This window comes from Parus major, chromosome 3, assembly GCF_001522545.3.
Source record: "Parus major isolate Abel chromosome 3, Parus_major1.1, whole genome shotgun sequence".
NCBI classification, from domain to species: Eukaryota; Metazoa; Chordata; class Aves; order Passeriformes; family Paridae; genus Parus; species Parus major.
Window position 1 is genome coordinate 16069652 of NC_031770.1, and position 22208 is coordinate 16091859.

A 22208-nucleotide genomic window follows, 5' to 3' on the forward strand; every position below is an offset into this window, starting at 1 on the left:
ACATGATCAAGTACAACTTAGAAACATTTTACCACCAACTTCAAATAAGCTGGAAAGAGGATCAGGCCAATTTGCACAGCACAGCCTTTTGCATGTTATGAGAGTCCTTTAGGAGTCAGCAAAAGACAGATATTGGAAATAAATAATTTCCATTTAATAGGAGCATAAAGCGCTTTGTCTCTCTTACAAGGAAGCAGCCATCCTCCAAGTTCCTCCTAGGCAGAACATCCTTTAATTTCAAACACAACCTTCTTTAATTGCAACCACTAACAAAACTTTCAGACACACAGGCTCATCTAAAGTTTCTGTACCAACAGAACTGCATGGTTTCACTGAACAGTTTAAAAAGAATTGTTAAGTCAAGACAGTCCAAGAATGGGCATAGGGGTAGTATTCAACCTCAAGGTTGGCTATGGGAAAATAAAGCTGTACAAATTGTGCTGGCACAAAAACATCCTCTGGTATATTCCTCTGGCCTCTGTCTATGTAGTAAGGCTGTGGTGTACTGAGATGGAAGAAGAGCCAAGAGATGAAGAATAATATTGAAAATAAAAGAACTACCTATATCCCCTGTTATTCGGTCTCACTACCCAGCCTTCAAAAGAATACAAATCTTGCAAATGCAGCTGAACTGTGTCTGGGGATGAAAAAAGAGGAGGAAAAAAGAAAATGGAAAGACATTGAAAGGGCTTACCACTGCGTTCCTCAGGTCTAAGGCTCTTCTTCGCCACTTCAGCCAGCGCCCCAATGCCAAGACCAACAGCTAGCCCTTTAAAATAAGAAGAAAAAGACTCAAGTCAGAATGAAAAAACCTTCCAAGCCACATACAGAAGCATTTTTGGTACTTAACGTTAAGCCATAGATCCAAATGCACAACAGCTCTATCAGAACATCCTGGCTTTTGCAATGGAGTCATCTTCACTCAACACTGAAGAGTTTTCTCCTGTACTTCTTCAGCCCAGCATGCCAGCCAGGAATCACAGGCTAGGCCAGTCTGGGACATCTGGCTTTTATAAAACATGTCACAAGTGTTACTCAGAGCTTTGTGCTCTGGCTAATCTCCTGCTGTATACTGAAATCATGGAGTTTAAAAAAAAAAAAAAAAAAAAGAAGGAAAAAAAAGAAGCCAAAACTCTCACAAATATGGTTCTCAAAGTACAATTCTCAAGAAGGAACAGAATCCCTCTCACTCCCCACCATGCCACAACAGCAGGAGGAAAAACCTATTTAGGATGAAGCCACTGCCAACAGAGTGTAAAGTTTTGCAACCCTGCTGCCTAAGCATTAGGTTTAATTGTGCTCATTAGCTGCCTCTTCCTTCCATGTGCTCATTTACTGTGATGAACAGAATCACGTTTTTCCCCGAGGCTCACCTTACACCAGCAGTGTTGCAACCTGCAGTCCCAGGGAGCTGGGGAGTAATCCCACACAGCAACAGCAAGACCAGAAGACAAAACATCAGCACTCCACATTCACTATCACTCTGGCAAGCAGTGAATTCCAGGGTGCTGTTTCACAGACACAGGTTAAGCTACAACTACAAAAGCAGCTGTTATCTGCCTCCACTAACCAGAGCAAAGGCACCGAAGATTAAATGAGGCACAGATCTAATCATGAAGCAATCCATACTACCAAAGGTCTCACTGCCTTCCCAATATCAAAATATTTATTTTTCTATAATAATAAATGATATGGCAGGCAGAACAGATGGTGCTACCCCACACCTCCTCAACAGCGGTGCATCCTGCTGTGCTGTACTCCCACACTGCTGACAGTACTGGGTGCACCTGCCTTCCAAGCACCCCAAGCCCTCCCCAAGGCACTACTGGAAAACTTCCCAGGTAAAACAACCAGGGAACAAAGTCAGCACAATGAAGGAAGCAGAGCTGTCCAGCACATGGCATTTTGCACGTGTGCAGGAAGAACCACATGCACAAGTTTTGTAGACTCAAGTGAGAAAGCCTGGCCACAAACTAAGTGATCCTCAACTTGCACTGAAGTTTTTCCTCTCTCCCATCAGTCAATTACAAGCTCCCCTGACCCAGTAAAATTTCAGGCTTGTATAGTTTTCCTGCTTCACAAATAGTTCCACTTTCAGTCTTACAGACTACGTGCACTGGGACCAGAAAATCCTGCAGAAGGTGAAGCACAGGAGGCATCTGTGACATTACAAGGTGGCTGGGGTTTGGGTTTTTGGTTGGTTTTATGGGGAGTTTTGTGGGATGGCTTTTGTTTGCGGTTTAGTTTGGTTTTTGGATTTTTTTAGTTTTTCTATATTTTCTGCAAGCTTTTCTATGGAGCTGTAGCACTGAAGTTTGATGTTAGTAACTAACTTGTGCAGACCCTTCAATTGTGCCAAATCATGCATCACCAAGGAGCAAGAGTTTTGCACCAGAAATCCAGCGATATTATTAGCTAAACAAAGTGAGAGAAATACCCCTAGGCTTAGCAGAAAACAAGCAAAAAGGCTTTTCAAGCACAGCATAAACACCTACTAAAATGCTGATACGCAATCATTCCCAATCAGATCCCACATGCAAGACAATAACTTGGAGCAAGGCAGTACCAATTCACACAGGAAGCCAATAAAGACATATCTCAACAAGAAGATGTGATTTTCTAGACTAAACACCACACACAGAACATTTCTGTTGGCCTTGATCCCACTTTCACCAAACAATGCTCCCCACCATAAATCAGTTTGGTTATTACCAGAGCTAGACTTAACTGATTGGCAGTAATTGGTTTCAAATTAAAAACATCACATTGTCTTCTAAAGGCTCTATGTTCAATGTCTAAAATTAAAAACTACCAGACCTACAGCCTGGACATAAAATAAAGTATATCTGAAGTTTCTAATCTCTTCATCATTAAGACACAAACCACTTCTAAGGTAAATGAAAGAGTAGGAACCAGATTCTACTCTGTCTTCCAGAATAAAGCTGGAGAGGTTACAGCTTGTTTAAAAGCAGCTTGGGTTTACTTCAGTGTGGGCAAGATCAAACTACAAATAAATGTGTTTTGCACCTTCCCTCTCATGAATGTGCACAGCTAAGCATCTGCACTAATACTGTAGACTGCAGCAGAAAAAGAGCTGCTTTTTCAATAGGTGCTCTTACAGTTTCCTCACTGCTCCACTATCCTGTTTCCAAAAAAATAAATTCCAATTGCCAGTCAACAACAGTTTCAAGTAAACTAAAGTTGGGCAAAAACAAGTCCATGGTTAAACAGCTGCTAAGCTTTAAAGATCTGAAGTTTATGCAAAAAAAAAAAAATCTTCAAACTATAATCACAGTGTTTGCTGCTGCTTAGCAGTCAAGCTTGCAAAAAAGGAGAATGTAAGGGTGGATGTTTGGGGTTAAAGTGTTTGCCCTCCCAAGTAACCACTACAGATGCTGAGGTCCTGCTTCCCAGGAAATACCTGGACATCTGTCTGCCAGTAGGGAGTCGTGAATGAACTCTTCTAGCTGCTTTGCTTGAACATGGAGCTTTCTTTGCTTCCTCTCTTAAACTCTTTATCTCAGCTTCCAAGTTTTCTCCTTTTTGCTCTTTGCTATTCCTTCCTGTAGTGGGAGGAAGTGAGTAAGCAGCTATATGGGTCTTAGCTGCTGCTGCTCATCTGTTATCAGGAACAAGTCATGCTTCCAAAGAACCTGCAGTGCTACAAAAGCACTGTCCTCCTCTGGGCCCCTAATCTACTTGCACAGATCACTCCTGATGTTCTTTACTTTCTTAGTCTGCAAGATGTGTATTTCCTCCAAGATTAATCAGTTTGGGACAGTTCTCAGAATTGTTCAACAGCCATTGTTCAGCACCTTGAAAAACTAATATCCTTAAGTACCTATATAAAGTCATTCTCCTGCATTTTGCACTTCATGCAGATTATTTCAGCCCTGGAAAATGCCACTTGGTTCTATACCAGCAGAGTGACTCTTAGAATATTTTCCAGGCATCTGCTGCATCTGGTACACTTCAAGCCAAGCCTATCAAGAGATGATCTGGAACCAGTTTTGTTCAGGAAGAAACCTCTTGCTCAGCAACTGACATAACAGAACAAACAGGAGCTGAATGGGCTGTTATCACTCTGATCAGCCTGCCAAGCACAGGGAAAGGACAAGCACAAGCAGGACCCTCCCCTGGAGCAGCCTGTGCCCTGGTTTTGGTCACGTAAAACACCACAATTGCCACACAGCACACCCTGAAGGCTCCTCAGCTGAACAGGGCAGTGCAAAATATAATAAAAAGCTCATGGATCAACATAAGAACAGGGAGATCACTCAGCAATCACCATCACAGGCAAAACAGATTCAACCTTGGGAAATTAGTTCAATTCATTACCAATCAAATGAGAGTAGGATAATGAGAAATTAATACTAAACCATGTAAGACATTCCTCCTACTCCTCCCTTTTTCCTGAGTTTAACTTTACTCCTGAATTCTCTCCCTCCTTCCCTTCCCCAGCAAGACAGGGGGATGGGGATTGTTGTAACAGTCAGTCCACCACACGTTGTTTCTGCTGCTCCTTCCTCCTCAGGGAGAGGACTCCTCACACTTTTCCCCTGCTCCAGTGTGGGGTTGCTCCCACAGCAGTTCTCCACAAACTTCTCCAATATGAGTCCTTTCCATGGACTGCAGTTCTTCACACACTTCCCCAGCACAGCCCCTTCCACATGCTGCAACCCTTCAGGAACAAGCTGCTCCAGCACGGGCCCACAGCAGGGTCACAAGTCCTGCCATCAAACCTGTTCCAGTATGGGTTTCACACAGCTTTCTTCAAGCATCTATCTCTTCCACTGTGGGCTCCTCCAAGGGCTGCAGGTGGAACTCTGCTCCATTGTGGCCCTCTATGAGCTGCAGGGGCACAGCTGCCTCACCATGGCCTTTACCACTGGCTGCCAGAAAACCTCAGCTCCAGCATCTGGAGCACCTTCTCCACCTCCTTCTACCCTGACCTTGGTGTCTGCAGGGCTGTTTTTCTCACTCCCCTCTCCAGCTACAATTGTGCAGGCTTTTTCCCTTAACCCTTATCCCAGAGGTGCAGCCACCGTCACTGACGGCCTTGGCTTGGAGCCATCTTGGAGATGGATATGGGGGAAGTTTTTGGCAGCTTGTCACAGAAGCTACCACCAAACCCTTGAAAAGCAAACCCAATACACTCACTTGCCACTCACATGACAATCTGAGTCCTGCAGCCCTCAGGCCTGTATATACTTTACTAACATACCTCAACACACTAGATTTTTGCTTTTTTTGCTTTCAAAATTGTTAAAATCACATTAAATCTAGACTTCACCACAAGCTTCCTGAATTTTCTTTATTGCAAAAGAACTTTATTAAATCATTAAAATAATAAACTTAGAAACCAGGAATATGATTAAGGGAGACAGGAACAGCTTAGAAAAGTCAAATAAGGCAAGGAAGGGAGAATGGAAATTAAAAAAAAAAAAAAAAACAAGAACTGAGTAGATGGAACTGATGAACTATCAGGCTACAAAACAAGCATGGAACAAAAAAACTGCAGAAAAAAAAATCTGTTTTGTCAACTACAATCCTGGGAAGAACAAATAAATAAAAATCAAGGATGCTATTTAATATTATAAATACCTCTACAAGCAGTGACTCCGGCTGCTTCAAGCATACAAAAATACATAAAAATGACTAAGAAGTTCAATAGAGGGTCTTGTGCTGATCACAGAGCAATATTAGCTCAGCATTACATCCAAGTGTAAACAGTGAAAACATCAGTCTTTCCAGTAAAATGTTCTTTGCCCACAGAAGCCAGGCAAACTCAGCAGTCCAAGTATTTTTGCCTCCTGTTGCTAATTTGTCCATCACCTACCAGCGTGTCCTGACTTCACAGCTGAGACACAGCTGAACACTCCCTGTAACACTGGAGGGGACAAAAGAAAACATGCAAAGACAGAAGGAGGAACAGGATCATGCCAATAGCATGGGGATTCAGCTGTCTGGACCCCAGGAATAGTTATATGAACTCTGTTTTTGACCTACTCAACATCACTCCATCTTAGACAACCTGTTGTAATACAGAAATAAAGGGGGGAAGTGGGTTTTATTAAAAAAACAAACAAACAAAAAAAAAACCAAAACACCAAAAAAAGAGTTAAAATAAGAAAGAATCAAATGCTAGTTTGACTGGTGTGGAGATTGTAGGAGAAGAATTCACCTCAACCATTTTATTTCCCAGAATGATTTCTTGGGGTCTTCAAATGGAGATGGCATCCCAAAATACACAAGAAAATTCCTGCACAAAAAGTTTACTTGCTTTAAGCTATATTCCCTCACAGATACAGAGCAGCCTCCTGCCCTTAATTAATAGGCAATGTAAAAAGCCAGGCAGTAGAGCAGGAAATAATTTCTTCTGCAATATTCCTTCATCCTCCCCTATTCAACCTTGCCTTGAACACTTCCAGTAATGAGGCATCCCCAGCTTCTCTGGGCAGGCTGTGCCAGTGCCTTGCCACCCTCTGAATAAAGGATTTTTTCCTAACAACTAATCTGAGCCTATCCTCTGTTAGTTTAAAGCCATTATGTCTCATCCTGTTACCACAGGCCCTTGTAAGAAGTCCCAAAATATTACCAGTGGATATCTTTAACTGAAATAAACTACCTATAGACCACATCTGTTGTTTGCTAAGCCACTGTACTGACAGTACTGTTTATCTTTGCTGTTGCAAATTAAAATTCAGAGGGAAAGATAAGCAAAGAATGCTAACAAGAGATTGCAGAGACCAGAAAATCTGAGCAATTTCTGCTGAAGAATTTTCCCCCAGAAGCCCTCTAAAAGCAAGCACTCTGTCTTGCCAGCAATTTTAATTATATAAAGTAGACAACTGGAAGAGAGTAGCAACACAAAAAAAAAAAATAAATGACACACAGATGTCTGGAGATGCTGCTTATAAACAATCTCTTTCTTTCCTACTCTCCCTTAGTGGTTTTGGTCTAATGGCGCTGTTTGTTTTGGTTTTTACCTTGAGGTCAGGAGAAGACAGGTTATACTTCCCCTGGAAGCATGAGTTAGCCTTCCCTCACACAACAGCCTTGGGTGCCAAAAGCTGGAACATAAACCAACAGCACCAGAACCCAAAGTTCACAGAATATTTGGTCATCTGCCACTCCAGATCCACCAGCTTTCAGCAAGCAGCAGCAGATGAACTCAAAAGGGGACAGCCAAAAGTGCTGTGATACTTCTCATAACGTTCAAGCTAGATTAGAATGGAGACCTGTGTGCTACTAGAGCTTGAGAACATAGTCAAGTGAGTTTTAAAGTAATGTCTTGTTACTCCAAAAAGCAGCTCATGAACCCTGCTTTCCCTAAAGGAATACTAAGCATGCTGTGAAGTCAGAGTGCCTGCAATAGACTACAGTGTTAAAGAGATCTGACAAGCATGAAAAACTTATCATGAAATTCACTTGCTGTTTATTCCTGCACTACATAGGATGAGCCCCTGCCCCACCTCTTCCTAGTGTGCATATCAGTCTGACAAAAGGACACACAGAGAAAGAATGTATTTTTTTATATAATAGTTGATTTGAATTACATTTGACAGGTTATTTTTCTTTCTTCTGGGATCTGTAACACAAGGATGTTGACTTTGTACATGTGCTTCTCTATCAAATTTTGTGGAAGAGAATCACAAGAGCCACACAAGAAACTGTTCTCAACTTAGACAGGCCACTATCATCTCAAAATAGTCACAAAAAATCCCAACCACAGCAAGAGAGACCCCTTATCCAATGATTACCTACACAACACTAGCTGTGTTCACCTTCCCACCTGCAATACCGTGATCCCTTTTTCCTCAGGAACATATTAAATTATTTGATGACTTTAGATACAAGACATTTAATATGCATCATCTGTCAATATCACTTAAGCTATTTAGCTGCTTTTTGATATAGTGAATCCCATTCTGCATGTAAAATTCATTTAGATTTCAGCTAGCTTGATTTTACAAGCTCAGAATTTCCATCCTTCCTGGAAGAAAACAGCCATTGCTTGTAGACCAAGTAAATCAAACCTTGACTATTATCTCTCCATGCTCAAAAAGGGATACCAGAAGAATATGTTTTATATTTAAATACTGTTCAGAGAAGTAGCAAGGGTAAGGTTGGGAAAAGATTACTTAAAATAACAGCTGCCCCAGCTGTCTCTGCTTGACATTAACAGCAAACTGTAAGGACTGGGAGAGTTTCCTCAAAGTGCAATCACATGTGCAGGACAGGAGTATAAGCTGGGGAACAACCTGCACCTTAGTCTCCCATTAAAACAGCACAGCCCACATGGTGTGTGTCACCATGAAGATGTGCAGCTCTACTATGCACCCCCAAATCATCTGCCTCAAACTCTTAAGAGAGATGAAAAAGCCCAAAGCAAGCTCTGAGCTAACCAAGCTGTGGGAAAGCACTTTCCTATTAGCCAGCTGAACTGGCAGATGGAACCACCCAATGCTGCAGAGCAGGAGCCCTGTCACAGCCAGCCATTAACCAAGTGCCATGGCAAACATGGGAGTGCAAACTGACCTCCGAAGTTGGCGAGTCGGCCAATCCTGGTGACAGGAACCTTCCTCTCCCGGGCCCGCTCACTGAGCTGCAGTGGAGAGAGAGGGGAAAAGCAAAACAAGAAATCCACAAATTAACTGGGCACATGGTCAGACATCTGCAAAATCAGAGCACAAGCCAGAGCACCTGAACAAGTCCATACTGCAGAAAGCTTCCCTTGAACCCAAGCCTCTCTACTGGGAGATTTTTCAAGGGAATACTGTGCAGAATGGGCACACATCATAAACTGAAACACACTGAGCAGAGGAGAGGACAAGAGGGTAGGAAAGACAGAAGAGCTGATAACCACATCTGGAAATCCCATTTTCACTTTCAACACAGAAGCCCTTGTATTTTAAACTTGGAGATGTACAATGCTAACCCAAACTCCCTTCTATGCATGGAATTAGAACTCATGGAGGGTCATCAGTCACAGGACTGCAGACAGTTCCTCCACGCACAACAGTGGGAGTAGCCAAGTATACAGTTTCATCAAATATCCTGAGTGAGTGAGCCCACAGTGGCATCTGATACTGGATGTGGGGAAAGATGCACAAGGTCAGAGCAGATGACAAGTATCTGCACTTGTGAGTTCTGCTGTGGGTTCTGCACTCTCACTCAAGTGCATGAAGCGGTAAAGCAGCGATTGTGAGCCACATTACTCTCCAATCTACTTATGCTCAGAGCAACACTGCCTCCACCTCTACAACTGCAAGATGCCACACAGGAAGCCACAGTCTCCACTGTGAGGAGCTTAAGTCCAGTTCTAAGCCTATGTATACCTTTTTAACATCCTTTCACATCAGATTACCTGACAAAGAAGGAGCAAGTGTGAAAAGAGAGACTGAAAAGCTGTTGACAGAACAAATATCACAGGGTTAATGAGCACTGACACTTCTCTGTTTTGTCTCCCAAAATCGGAACAGCAGAAGAGGAAGAAATGAGAGAAACAGAACAAGGTGAGTAAGGACAATCCAGAATAGAAACCACAGCACTGAGAATCCTTAATTAAAACAACATACCATCTGTTTGTAGGGTTTCTGCCCTGAACCTGTTTTGGCCTGTCTGGCTTTATCAATATCTTCAGCTGTTAATCCACCAACAGAGGAATGGTCTTGGTGAAAAGCTCTGTTTTGTCCAAAGGCAGTAGCAAAAGGATTTCTAGGGTCCCTAATGCCTCCAAACAACCTTGCATCCATTTTGGGAGGGAAAGGCTTCTGACCCATGCCAGAATCTCCAGTCTCATCAACATTTCTAAAAGGTCCATTTGTTGTGTAGGAGTAAGCAGGGCCTTCAGCGCTGTGTTCCTGAGGCTTGCCAGGGGCACTGGAGAAGTCCGTTGGAGCATCTGATGGTTCTCGGGCTGAGAAGTCATAGTCTTTCCCAAAATCCTCAGCAAAGTCAGTAAAGTTCTCCTGCTGTTTGCCTAGTTCCTGCAAACAATAATTGAAATGCTTTAATGAAAGATCTTAAATCTTGCTCCCTACCCACCTGTGGTCCTCAGAGACGAGCATGCAGCTAGGTGTCATGTCTCCACAGTAAGGAATTATAGAGACTTAGAGATTCTGGCACTGCAGACATTCATAGTAAGAGACAAGAAAGAAAGAGACACTGAGTATGCCTGGAATCCCTGGCACCTTTTAATCACATTTTAACTCCACTGATAGGACAAATTCTTTAAGTTTCTCAAATATTCATAGCTGGAGACACCTTGTTTTTACATACGCTGCCAGAAAGGGTCACTAAATGTGGAATTCACTAGAAGCAATGCACTGCTCAGAAACAACAGGTGATGGGAGCTGCAATATCACATAAGAATAAGATTGTTTTCCCTCCTCCTCTCCTGTTTTCAGACACACAATGTGAGTACTTCCAAACCCATAGCCACCTGAAGCAATACCACATACCTACTTACAAGCAGAGTAAGCTCAGCCTTTCACAGCCATGACACTACCAACTGCAAAACACATTCCATTATTCAACCGCTAAACTATGTGTTGTCATCCCAAAATAAATAAAATTCTGTGCCTGGAGCAAGGATAACAGCATCAGGCAAAGCAACACTCCAGGCAAGCTTCTCCTGACACTTTTCTCTTTTTGGTCCTAACCTTGCAAAAGCTGCCCCACAAAGTCCAGATATTTCTTAACACTTTTCAGCCAAAAATAAATACATAAATAAAAATCAACAGCAGAGCATTATCTCCTGTTCATTTATTCCTTGACATATTCTAGTTACCTATCTCAGCAGTGGCAATACCATAAAATAACTGATGACTATTACAGGCTATCAACAGGATTTTAAATCCTGCTGTGGTCAGGCAAGAAGGCAGCATATTTCAGGCTCTTTGCTAAACACTAATTAAATTTCCCTTCCTTAGACAAAAAAACAGAACATGGTCTTTCCTGTTATTCAGCAGGTCTCATGCTATTCTAAACCTCAACATCACAACGGGGGAGGAGAGGAGAAATGTTTACAGATGGGGACTGTGGCCCACAATACTGACCAAGCAAGAAAGCCTCCTTACTTCCATACTTAATTTTTAGAAACATGCCAGACAGCTAAAATCCTGTCACTTAATGTAAAAGATCTTCCTCTCTTCAAAACAGAAAATGTTGTGTTTAGATTTCTTACTGAGTCCTGTTTTGGCAGCAACTTCTCTTGCTACCCACTTACAGATTGCAGGACAAGTGTTCTGCCATTGTGCTCAGTGGGCTTCTCTTGTGCAAAGAAACATGCACAGAAACAGAAGAATATCATCTCTCTCCTCTTGGGTGCAATGACAAGATAAAGCACAATTCCCATAAACACACAAGTTAGTTCTACTGCAAGCTTAAATAGAACCAGAAAACACAGGCCCAGATTCTAGGACTGAAGTGACAGACTGCCACGACAAAGCTCACTGCATAAAAATCATCAAAATCTCATTCATTAGTTTCTGCTTCAAAAATGATCATCTTAGCTACATACTCTTTCTAAAGGATCATGAGAGAGAACTACCACAGATAAGCCCCTCGCTTTCAAAAGATGGCAGCACAGCAAACATGAAGCTCTTATAAATCTATGCCCATCTCTGATGAGAGAAGCTGCTGTCTGGCTTTCCTTAAGTTCCTCATTTGAAAGCCAGTTCTGAAAATCCAGCCTGGGCTCTAAGTAGTGAACATGCAAACACCTGATCCTGAGACACTCTGAAAAAATATCTCGTGCACCAATTCTGCCAAGGAAGGAAGCAGCACTGAGATAAATCCAATGCACTCTAAAAGAGAGGTAAATCAATGCCTGAAGCTGAAAGGAGACTCTAAATAATAAAGCTGCTGACCAATCTTAACAAGAGCTTGATCTTTGACAAGATGAAATGAACAGAGCATTTTCTTATTCAGCAAGTCTTAAACACACAGTAATGGAAACATTAACATTCCCCTCCCATTCCTGTCCAAGCACCTTCCACACACCACAGATTCCAAAGAATTCCAGAGCATTTCAACATTTCTGTTATCAATCCCACACTTCAGAACCAGGCTCTCATTCAAGATGAGAGTTCCAAGACACTCACACAACAAAACCAAAAGAGTACCTGTAGAAAAAGCAAAACATCAGACTAGACTGTGCACAAAGAGCTTTGCTTACCTGCACCTTCCCCAAGGCAGAACTGAACTGCTCCTCAGCAGTGGCCTGGAGAGTCTTTGCAATGGTGACTGCATCTCCCCCGAGGAGCACCTGCCGCAGCTGTCCTGCTTGGGTTTCCAGGATGGCTTTACTGAGCTTGGTCAAGCCCCTCATGACCATGATGGCATCACCCGCCATGCCTGATGTCTTTCTGCGCTGAAAGACAGTAAGGGAGAGGGAGCAGGGAGACAAGATGTCAAGAACAAGTTTGCAACAGGTTTCACATCCCCTAAGAGCTGACAGCATATTCCCAGCACATCTCTTCCTGCTTTGGCAAGCAGCCACCATGGGAACTTGTCTGCAGCACAAATAGCACCCAGGCCAGCCTGAAGGCCTAGTTAGCAGATGTTAGCAGGAAAAGAGAACTCTCCCTATTCTCACAAGTTAGGATAGCTTTCCAGGACTCCTTACAAATATCCAAGTTACCAAATTGACCAGGGCAAGCAAAGACAGGTAAATGTCAGTAAACACAGCAAAGACTGTCTTGATTCATCCCAGATGTTAGAAATAGATTAAAAACATTAGCATTTGACCTTTAATTATTATGGGGCCTTGGAATATGTTCTCAGGTCCTGATAGCACTGATCAAGTTCACTGTCATATTCCATTCCTGCCCTGGAGCTGTGCCTGCTCATTTGCCAGCCAAATTTCTTCACTCCCGCACCAATGATTAAGCTTTGTCCCCTCTCCTTAGTCTGCTCCATAGTCTGTTCCATCCCCAGCTTGTAACTCATTCTGCTACTTTTAACTGGAAATTTAAGCATTCTCTCAACATCTACCTACCACAGCATTTGCAACATGCTGCACTATAGTGAATTTTTGACTCAGCCCCCCTTCCTTTTCAAGGGGGTCCATCTCAGATTTGCAACAGCCTGTGCCATTTCAATGTCTTCAAATACAAACTGGGCACTGCAGGATGCAGAACAAAGTGTGTCTGATGAGTAATCCCCCTTAACTCCTTTGGCTCAGCCTAGAACCAGGCTCAGGATACTGGCTCTCCTACATCACTGTGGTCCATGTAAAAGAAATCCAGTGGCTGGGGTGCAAAACCATTTTGCAGGGGAGATTTTCACCTGCTTATTTCACTCATCTGCTACACCTTTAAAGCACAGAATCACAGTTCCAGGACCGGCTCAGTTGCACATGTTCCCATCTTTACCGACAAAGAGGCATGCTGTTGGAACAAGATGTTGACTAAGGTCCAACCTTGTCCATACAGCAGTCTCTGTAATGATTTGGAGAGAAAAAAATGTTCTGGCTTCAATAGGCACAGAGCACTAGTCAAAGGCCACAAATTTAAGTTATTTCCTACAGTTAGGTCGCTACACAGGTATTAATCCATTCTTAGAAGATAACCTGTCAACATGCACATATACTGAACTAAATGTTAATACACTGGTGTGGTACAAGTGGTCCTGAGTCAACAGCACACATGGCATTACACCCAGCTGCAGCCCACAAGCAACTGGATCCAGTTACCTTCTCAGGAAGCACAAACCCTGTCCGCTGTACTAGTCATGAAGGAGAAGAACAGACTGTGAAAGAGAAGAATGGACTGCTAAAGCTATATTTCTGTCTAAGCACACAATTTTGCTGCAATCACACAGGAAATGCACAGATTACTACAGCTGAACTTCAGAGAGACATTATTATGCAAATGAAGGATAAAGCCCATTTACTGAGATATTTGTTCAACCACTGTTTTATCAGCGAACAAAATCAGGAACAAGCACTGCATCCATCCAACCTACAAGTTCTACATACACTGTTAACAGGACAGTCAAGTGCTTACAATGAATCTGGCCTTAACAAGTTAGCTGTAAAAATAAAAATCGAGCACACCTGGGTCATTTATTCTGTGGTTCTCATTAGAAGACCTATCCATATGTTCCAGACCTCTAAGAAATGTTACTCCTGCACCTCTCTGAATTTAACCACTATGATCTGTTTTAACATTGCATAATGCACTTCTAAACTCAAAAGTTGCCTGTCGGTAGGAAATCTACACTGTCAACAGGAAGTGTTTTTCTACCCCTACATCTTCACACTGGAAATTTCCACATGGACCTCACTCAAAGCATTTATTTGCAGGCTGTCCCTGCAGTTCAGAGCCAGGCAAAGAAAGCAGCCAACAACCTAGTACTGTCCCAGCTGAAATGAAACCATTCAAAGGTTGCCACTATTAAGAAATAAGTGTTTTTGTGATCACAAGTATTAGCAGCAAGGAAAGTCTGAGTTCAAAAAGTTCATTTCCTCCATCCCAAGAAGGGCAACAAAAGGTAAGCCAATACAGATTTGGACAACACACACACACAAAAAACCCAAAATCCACTTTTAACACATATTCTTACTAATCAACAGTAGTAAATCTATACACTCCTTTCACCCAAAAACAGCCAAAGACCTTGTCACAAAGTGGAAGTTATGATAGGCTAAATATGCTTTTTTTAAAAAGTAATGAATCTCCAAACAAAATTTCAGGGAAGCTAATGCAACCACAAGTAGAAAACACACATCGCATAACACTCATTCAACCCTCCACTGCTAAATATATCCACAAGCAAAGAGGATCTACTGCCCTGCACAGATTTGGCTACAAGACACTGCACTGGGTGAATTCTTACCAATATCTCTCTGACTTCTATGTTATCAGCCCCACTTGCTCTGCACAGCAACTATAACCACCTTGGTACCAGGTAAGTGATTTGTTAGCCCAGAAGCATCAGCAACATGCTCCTATGCAGTGCTGCCAAAGGACAGGCTATTCTAAATAAAATATATGCTAGATAATCAAGAAGGTAAAAGACTACACCAAAAAAAAAAAAAAAAATAGCAAAGCATTAGGAAAATTGCCTCTTCTTCAATGAAAAAGGAATAAGCACAAGCAAGGACAAGAGAAAAACTGAGATGGGAAGCAAACTCTTCTGAGAAGGCTGGTACTGTACCAAACAACAACACTTGTGTTAACACCCAGCACAGACAGGAGGTAAAATACTTTTTCCCCCCAAGATAAGTTCTATTCATACCCTACTAAATCAATAAATACAGTATAAGAAAGTTCTATCAGAAGGAGATTTAGGGAGTGGTTCCAAATGGAATTATCCCAAGTGTACAAAGTCTGTATCACACTTGACTTTCTCCCTGAGGATTCTTTATCTAGCACTAGCAAAGTGGGGTGCTGCTAGCACAGAGCATGGATAAGTCAGTGGTGTTCTACAGAAGCTGTCAGAGTGCCTCTAACCTGGACTAAAGAGGGCTGACAAGTGTTGATCATGAGCCCTTTTCCAAAAATAGGCAGGGTCACAGATTCAGCTTAGTAAGCTTCTAACAGTTGAATGAACCCTTGGAAAACCCCCACACCTTCCAGAATGAGGAAGCTCGAGCCGAGCCATCCTCAGATACCAGGCAAGGTCCACACGGTGAGCTGAGGAGCTTCTACAGGTTAGATGCCACCTGATTCAGAGTCCTGTTGCAACAGCAAAACTAAACCAATGCCTGGGATCCTCCCATGTGCAACAATCCTCAGCCTCACAACCACCTTTCTCTAGAGTCACTGACTGCCAAGTTTCCTCCCCTTCTCAACATTCCAGATTATTGGACTGAAGGTTTAAGCAAGAGTAGCGAGACTCTCATCAAAGGCCCATAAGAGAAACCAAGAGCCTCACTACAAGCAAATGAAGAAATCACGTATTTGTCCTGCTTTAAAAACACATTCTTCCATTCATTCCCTTTCTTTTCCATGTGTTCCTACAGACACACAAACCAGTTTCATACTCCGTGAGCTTTGTTCCAGATACTTGTACAGTGAAAAGCCTTACTCAGATATACATATGCACATGCATCTATACAAACACATGTATATAGCGTGGACCAAGATAAATACTAGATTTCTAATCATACAAATAGCAGAAACATGTCTGAAAGTTTTCTGTGCATGACAACACAGCCTCTTTCAGTTTACAGGAACTACTTCTATTATCAACACTTTGTTATACACCCAAAAACTGCTGAATAATTTAAAAAATAAAACAACATAACACAAAATAACTAACCAAAGGAAAAAAATCAGAAAATCCCCCACACAAAACCAGAGCAGTTTTACAGCAGCCCATATTCCCCCTCTGAGGTCTGCAGTTTTAGCTGCCTTCTTTATCTTCAACTTCTATTCTAAATAAAAGAAAATAAATAATAAAATAATATTCACTTGGACAGGTAGTAGGGCAGATAATTAGATATCACATATCAGGAAGAGAAAGTAGCCTGTATGTCTTCCCTCCCTCCATTATCCTTTATTACAATCACTGTTATCTTAGTTGTATCTAAACAAGGACTAAAGCCCTGGTTTCAGTGTTATAACCACCCACACCATCAGAGCAAGTGTGGCAAGAGTATACTGAAATAAAAATAATAAACACCACAAACAAGATCCAGAAGGCCAGATACTCAGGACATTGTTACATGGACATGAGCCAACAGTAGACTAAGTTCAATATAACTATTATTCATTAAGCTGCTCTGTAACTGTTCTTTTACAGACTTTTTCCATTTCTTTTTATGTTTGTTGCCATACCAACCCTTTCATGTGATCCTTTCATTCATGGCCTTTTTCAGTTCCATCACACACCTCCCCACCAGTTCCTTTGATACCAGATTGCCAGGTCCCTGCCTAGATGTATTTTCATTAGCTGTATTCCTTGGGTTGCAGCTGACCCAAATTTTAACCATGCAGGGCACAAAACCAGCATTTTAAAAGGAAGAAGTTGCCATCATCTTTTATATCAAACTGAAAAACACTTTGCCTATCCTTCATTCTTCCCTTCCCTATAACTCCTATACATTGCAGCACCAAAAGAAATGTCTTTAAAGACGTGACCTGTAACAGAAGTAAGGACCCCTACATTTGACCCTGCCCCGTGGCTTGCACTCAAGCCCCCCTTAAGCTGAATTCATCAAGTCTCTGAAAGCTGCTTTACATCCACCCTTCCACAAAGCAGTTTGCCAGTGCCATTTAAAACAAACACCTTTGAAGGGCAAGCGGAACTGGTTTGCTCCCTAATCACTACAATAGCAGTACACACACTGATAAAAATGGGCCACTTGGCAGACAAATGCCCCTTTCCACAGAAATTCAGAAGGCTTAGCACTCATTTTTGGCAAATGACAGCTAGTTCAAAACCCAATTTTCCCCATAAATGGCTTGACACACATAAGAGTGAAAAGAATGCCTGGACACTTTAAAAGTAAGCACAGCCTGCTTTATTTTAGGCACAGATACATCTGTGCAAAGTGAATGCTCTGGACCAACAGTCCTGTTTACTTCTTTCTGGACAATGTCTGGGGACATGCAATAGCATAGTCACAGCCCACATGCCTGGAGTTAACACAGTATCCTTATACCCACAGATGGAAATGATCTCCACAGATCTAGAAATAATTTAGCCACGATTAAGATTTCCCACAATTAAGAGAGTGCAGGCCTCATTACAGGTCACTTCTGATATGCCTTGACACAATACACTAATAAATCCTGTCCTGGGCACATGCTGTTTGCTGTTACACTGAGGTAGATCCAATTCACTTGCTGTGACTTAACGGTCACTGCTCACTCACTTTTCCCCAGGAATGTGATCTCTGTCTGCTCCTGGGAATTAAGTCTGCAGCTGAGGGCCCATAATAAAATAAAAAAATAAAAAAAAAAAAAAAAACAAAAAAAAACCCCAAAACAAAACCAAAAACCATTTCTCTCATTTGCAAGGCAAAATGTTTTGGGCCATGGGGATGGATTTCAATCTAGTGCTGTACTTATACTCAATAGCTTTCAGTATAGTCTTTGTATTACCTCTGTTACCAAGAGGAATGGGAGAAGGAATAAGAGGACAAGAAAAAAAAAAAAAGGTTTTCTCTTCTGTTTACACAGTGGGCTGTGCTTATAAGTGCATTGCACTGCATCCTCTGCATTGCTCAAAAGCCTTAAGTGTAACTTTAATCACATTAATAATTCTGATAAACTCTGGATTAATGTTACTTCCCATGCATGTAGATCATTCACTCAGCAACAAGGACAACAGTATACTAAAACCAAAATGAAGCATGACCTCCAAGCACACAGATTAATATGAGATTCTGTCAGGCACAATATTTGAAGCATGTACTTATGAAAAATAACTACTACAAAATGAAACCTTTATTTAGGTTTATGAAAAGATTACACAAAAGCACAGTTCACTAGTGCCAAGTTGCCCCATCAATGGTAACACAGGATTACTTGAGAAGACAAATCCCCCACATCCATATGGCATAACTCTACCTAGCAGTATTTATACCTAGCAGTATTTATAAAAAGGTTACACTAAAGCCCTTCACTGATCAACCCAAACACTGAGCTTCAAATAATCTCTGAAAACACTACAAATACCTTCCCCAAGTCTGCAGAGCAGCTCTATTCTCTCAGTCACTTCAGCAGTTAGAGCAGAAGAGACCACCAAAGCTCAGCTCCCTCTGATGCACAGTTCTGCTCAGGAATCAACAGAACTCCCCACTGGTCTTGTACTCTGAATTAGAATATAAAGTATAAATGAAGGAGGTTATCAACTTGCAGCCGAATTTTCTTTCTGCATACACTGTTATGCTACAATGGTTTTTATTAGAAGTTTTGACTTTCCAAAAGCATGCCAAGTCCAGTTTAGGAACTGGAAACCAATAAAGTACTATGCCTCATAAACAAGTGCAGATTCCTTTATACTCAGATACACCACTACTTAAAGCAAAAGTCTTGAGAAAAGTAGTAGCTCTTCCTCTTGCATTTAAACACACACCCCTCTTCACTCATAACTCTCCAAAAAGCTCAGGAAAGGGGACTGATAGCACAGTTGTCTACTTTAGAGGGAAGAGAATAGGTGATCTACCCAAATTTACACTGCTTGTCTGGCATGGGGTTGGGACCAGAATCCCAATGTTCTCCACAGTACACTGATCCTTACAGCACACACTAAGAGTCCTCTATACACCTACCTCTATAAATCAAAGACAAACAAGGATTTAGAGCTGGTTTTCTGACCACCTAAACAATATCTTGCCAACAGTCACCATTAAATGCCACACCGGCAGTGGCTTCTAGACAGAACCTTTCTAAGAACTAGACACAACCTGTAATCGTGCTGTACACCTGTTCCTCCTCAGGTGTAAGAGGCTATTTTGCTTATCACCCTTTGTGTACACCAGGACAGACCCTTGCACACCACACCCCAAGTCACTGTTACCAATCCTATAAGTGGTACCCCCACAGGTCTGCCTGGATGGCAAACACACCCCCCTGTGCCGAGAACAATCCCTCTGTCACCACTGTGAGCAGTAGGCAAACAGCACAGCCACTGATCCCACTATTGATCCTGCAGGCATTCATGTCTGTATAGACCTCATGGCTTCCCCAACCTTGCCCTGGAAGCTGGGGTTAGGTCCCAATTTAGCAGCTTACAACACATCCTAGTCTATTCACAGTCCCTGACATACAGTGCCCTTGCTGTGGGAGCTTTCATTTTTCTGGCTGTGCCAAACCCTCCCTGAAAAAAGAGGATGAGGGGCAAAAAAAAAAAAAAGACTACTTCTAGAAGAGAAACTGATTTCTGTGCTGCAGAGGAACATGGTTTATCAGAATCTACAACTCCTGCATGGCAGCCCTGCCATAGACAAGTTACTTCTGTCAGCTCTTGCTCTCCACACTAAGGTACTTTTGATACTAGGGTAAGAGAGAGTAAGGAGCTCTATATTTCTATATACAGCTAAGCCTAACCTGCAAGCTCTCACACCTGATACAGAATCTGTAATCTACTACTCTTTATGCTCTCTATGTATAGACTTTATGAAATCACATTCTGCATAATATAAATACATTGCCTTTCCAAACCAGAAAAAAAAAAAATTTTGCAGCTTATACAGCTGCCTTTAAAAAACCCCAAACTCCCAGAGTAAATTCTGAAAGGCCATGCTCTACAAAGCTTTGCTGTGCAATGTAAAATTGTATCAGGCTTACTGATTTCAGAACAGTTCTCTAAAGAAAACACTCAATCCACCTGCAGTTTCCTGCCCAGTCATTCTACCTTCCATCTCTTCCCTAATCCAAACTACTCTGTTGATGAGTACTTTGACCATATCAAATTATGATAAGGATTTTATCCTTCCAAATGGCACAATCCAGACAGCAGGAGAGCTGTGACATTTCAGAACAATACTCCAAGCCCTTTTGTAGTTCACTTGTTCAGAAGACCCAGAAATAAAACAAGGCACGCAACTAGTTAAAAAGGAGGCCAGAATAGCAATGAAAGGGGCCACAAAGATCTAATCTACACCAAAAACCAGGACAATCTACCAAAACAAACACAGCAGGAGAACTTTGTAAGTGGAACTTATCACCTGGACATCACAAAACAGCTCTAGGACCACAAGCAGATCATCCTTCCCAGTGTCTCCACATACAGAATCTACAGAGTCTTTATTTAAGAAAAAAGACAAAGTCTCATGCAGCTTCCAGAAAAAAAAACCCTGTTTTTAAACTGTGGACAAGCCTGCAGACCTGCTTAAGCAGACATTAAAATTTTAAATTTGTAAAAGCCAGCTCCACAGACTGACAGCTAGGTTTTTCAGAGCAAGTAATGTCATTTTCTGTGCTGCGAGAAGCACACAGAATATTTCAGAGACTGGGAATATTATATAATATATATATAAATATAATACAAATATATAAAAATATTTATTATAATATTTCAGAAGCTGGGAATTGAACATGCTTTATTTAGCTCTACACCTCTACTACCTGACAAAACATAAAAGCCATTAAAATGCAGTGCAGAAACACAACTGTGCAAAGAAAAAGCAAAACTCATTTATCCTGTTATTCCTTGGGTCTCCGTCACCAGCTCAGATTGATTTAATTTTCCCATCTATTTTAAGGGGGAAGGAGAGGTGAGAGGAACAAAACAAGGGGCACCTAAAAAACTGAGTAGCTAAAGACAAAAAATTGAATGTGAAGATAGGAACATGCCTATAAAATGAGCTTTCACTGCTGGATGAGAAAGCAGACAGTGATTGAACCCACGCCCTGTAACTACTGTGTTTCACTGCCAGCTTGCATTTTAGCTCCACCTGCAAATAACTAATTTTCTTTTTCAGGTCCTGAAGGAAAGCAGGTACTCATAGCACAAGGCAGCACTTCTAGCACTTTCATAAAACAAGCTAAAAGAGAAGCTACTCCTCTCCTAAAGCTGCTCTGTTCCAGGATATACAGCTCCTTAGGGCAAAAAAACTCTTCTTCCAGTCTTCTTTCTTTAGCAGTTTTAGAGGAAGAAGATAAGAAGACCTACATCACACTGGAGATGTGATTCCTAAATACTGTTTCAGACTCACTACCTCCATCCTAGAGGCTGGACTGTTCACCCAGCAGGACAGATTTAAGGAAAAAGGAAAATGCTTATTCATGCACCAAGCTAAGTCCCGAGATGCATTTGGCAAGCCACCTGGATCAAACACTTTATACCACGCACACTGACACACAAGATGACAGATCGTAAGACACACACCATGCCTTGCACCCTGGTTAAAACAGTGAAGAAAAAACACATGCAGGCAGGAAAAAAACACCAAGCTCTACCTAAAAAAAAATCTCAACTCCATAAGCAATCAACTAGCCTTAACAATAAAAATCAAGAAGCAGGAATTCAGCTCCTGTCCCTTGCTCCCTCTCAGTTTCCAGAACAATAATACAGCCTGACAAATTGTGTACAAGAACAGACCACCACTTGCCTTTAAAAGGCCTACTGGAAGACTAGAAGCCAAAAGAAGCTCTGTTCTTGCTGCATGGATGCACTGAGCTATTATTAACTTATGTTAACTATCACAAATGAATTAACCAGACCTGCACTGCACAGCACAGAATTCCCCTTGGCAGGAACGAAGCAAGGTGATCAGCATTCGGACAGTAAAGGTGTGAGGC

General features: G+C 41.8%; 1 protein-coding gene across 1 annotated transcript in view; it reads right to left on the reverse strand.

Moving 5' to 3' along the window:
* COQ8A (coenzyme Q8A) overlaps positions 1-22208 on the reverse strand; it is a 43347-nt gene that overhangs the window by 19292 nt on the left and 1847 nt on the right. Inside the window, exons 2-5 of the mRNA XM_015621846.3 lie at positions 12185-12379; positions 9582-9992; positions 8542-8608; positions 695-769 (exon numbers count right to left, since the gene is read on the reverse strand). Of these exons, the coding sequence (XP_015477332.1) occupies positions 695-769; positions 8542-8608; positions 9582-9992; positions 12185-12361 (730 nt within the window). The 5' untranslated portion in view covers positions 12362-12379. The remainder of the gene's footprint in view (positions 1-694; positions 770-8541; positions 8609-9581; positions 9993-12184; positions 12380-22208) is intronic.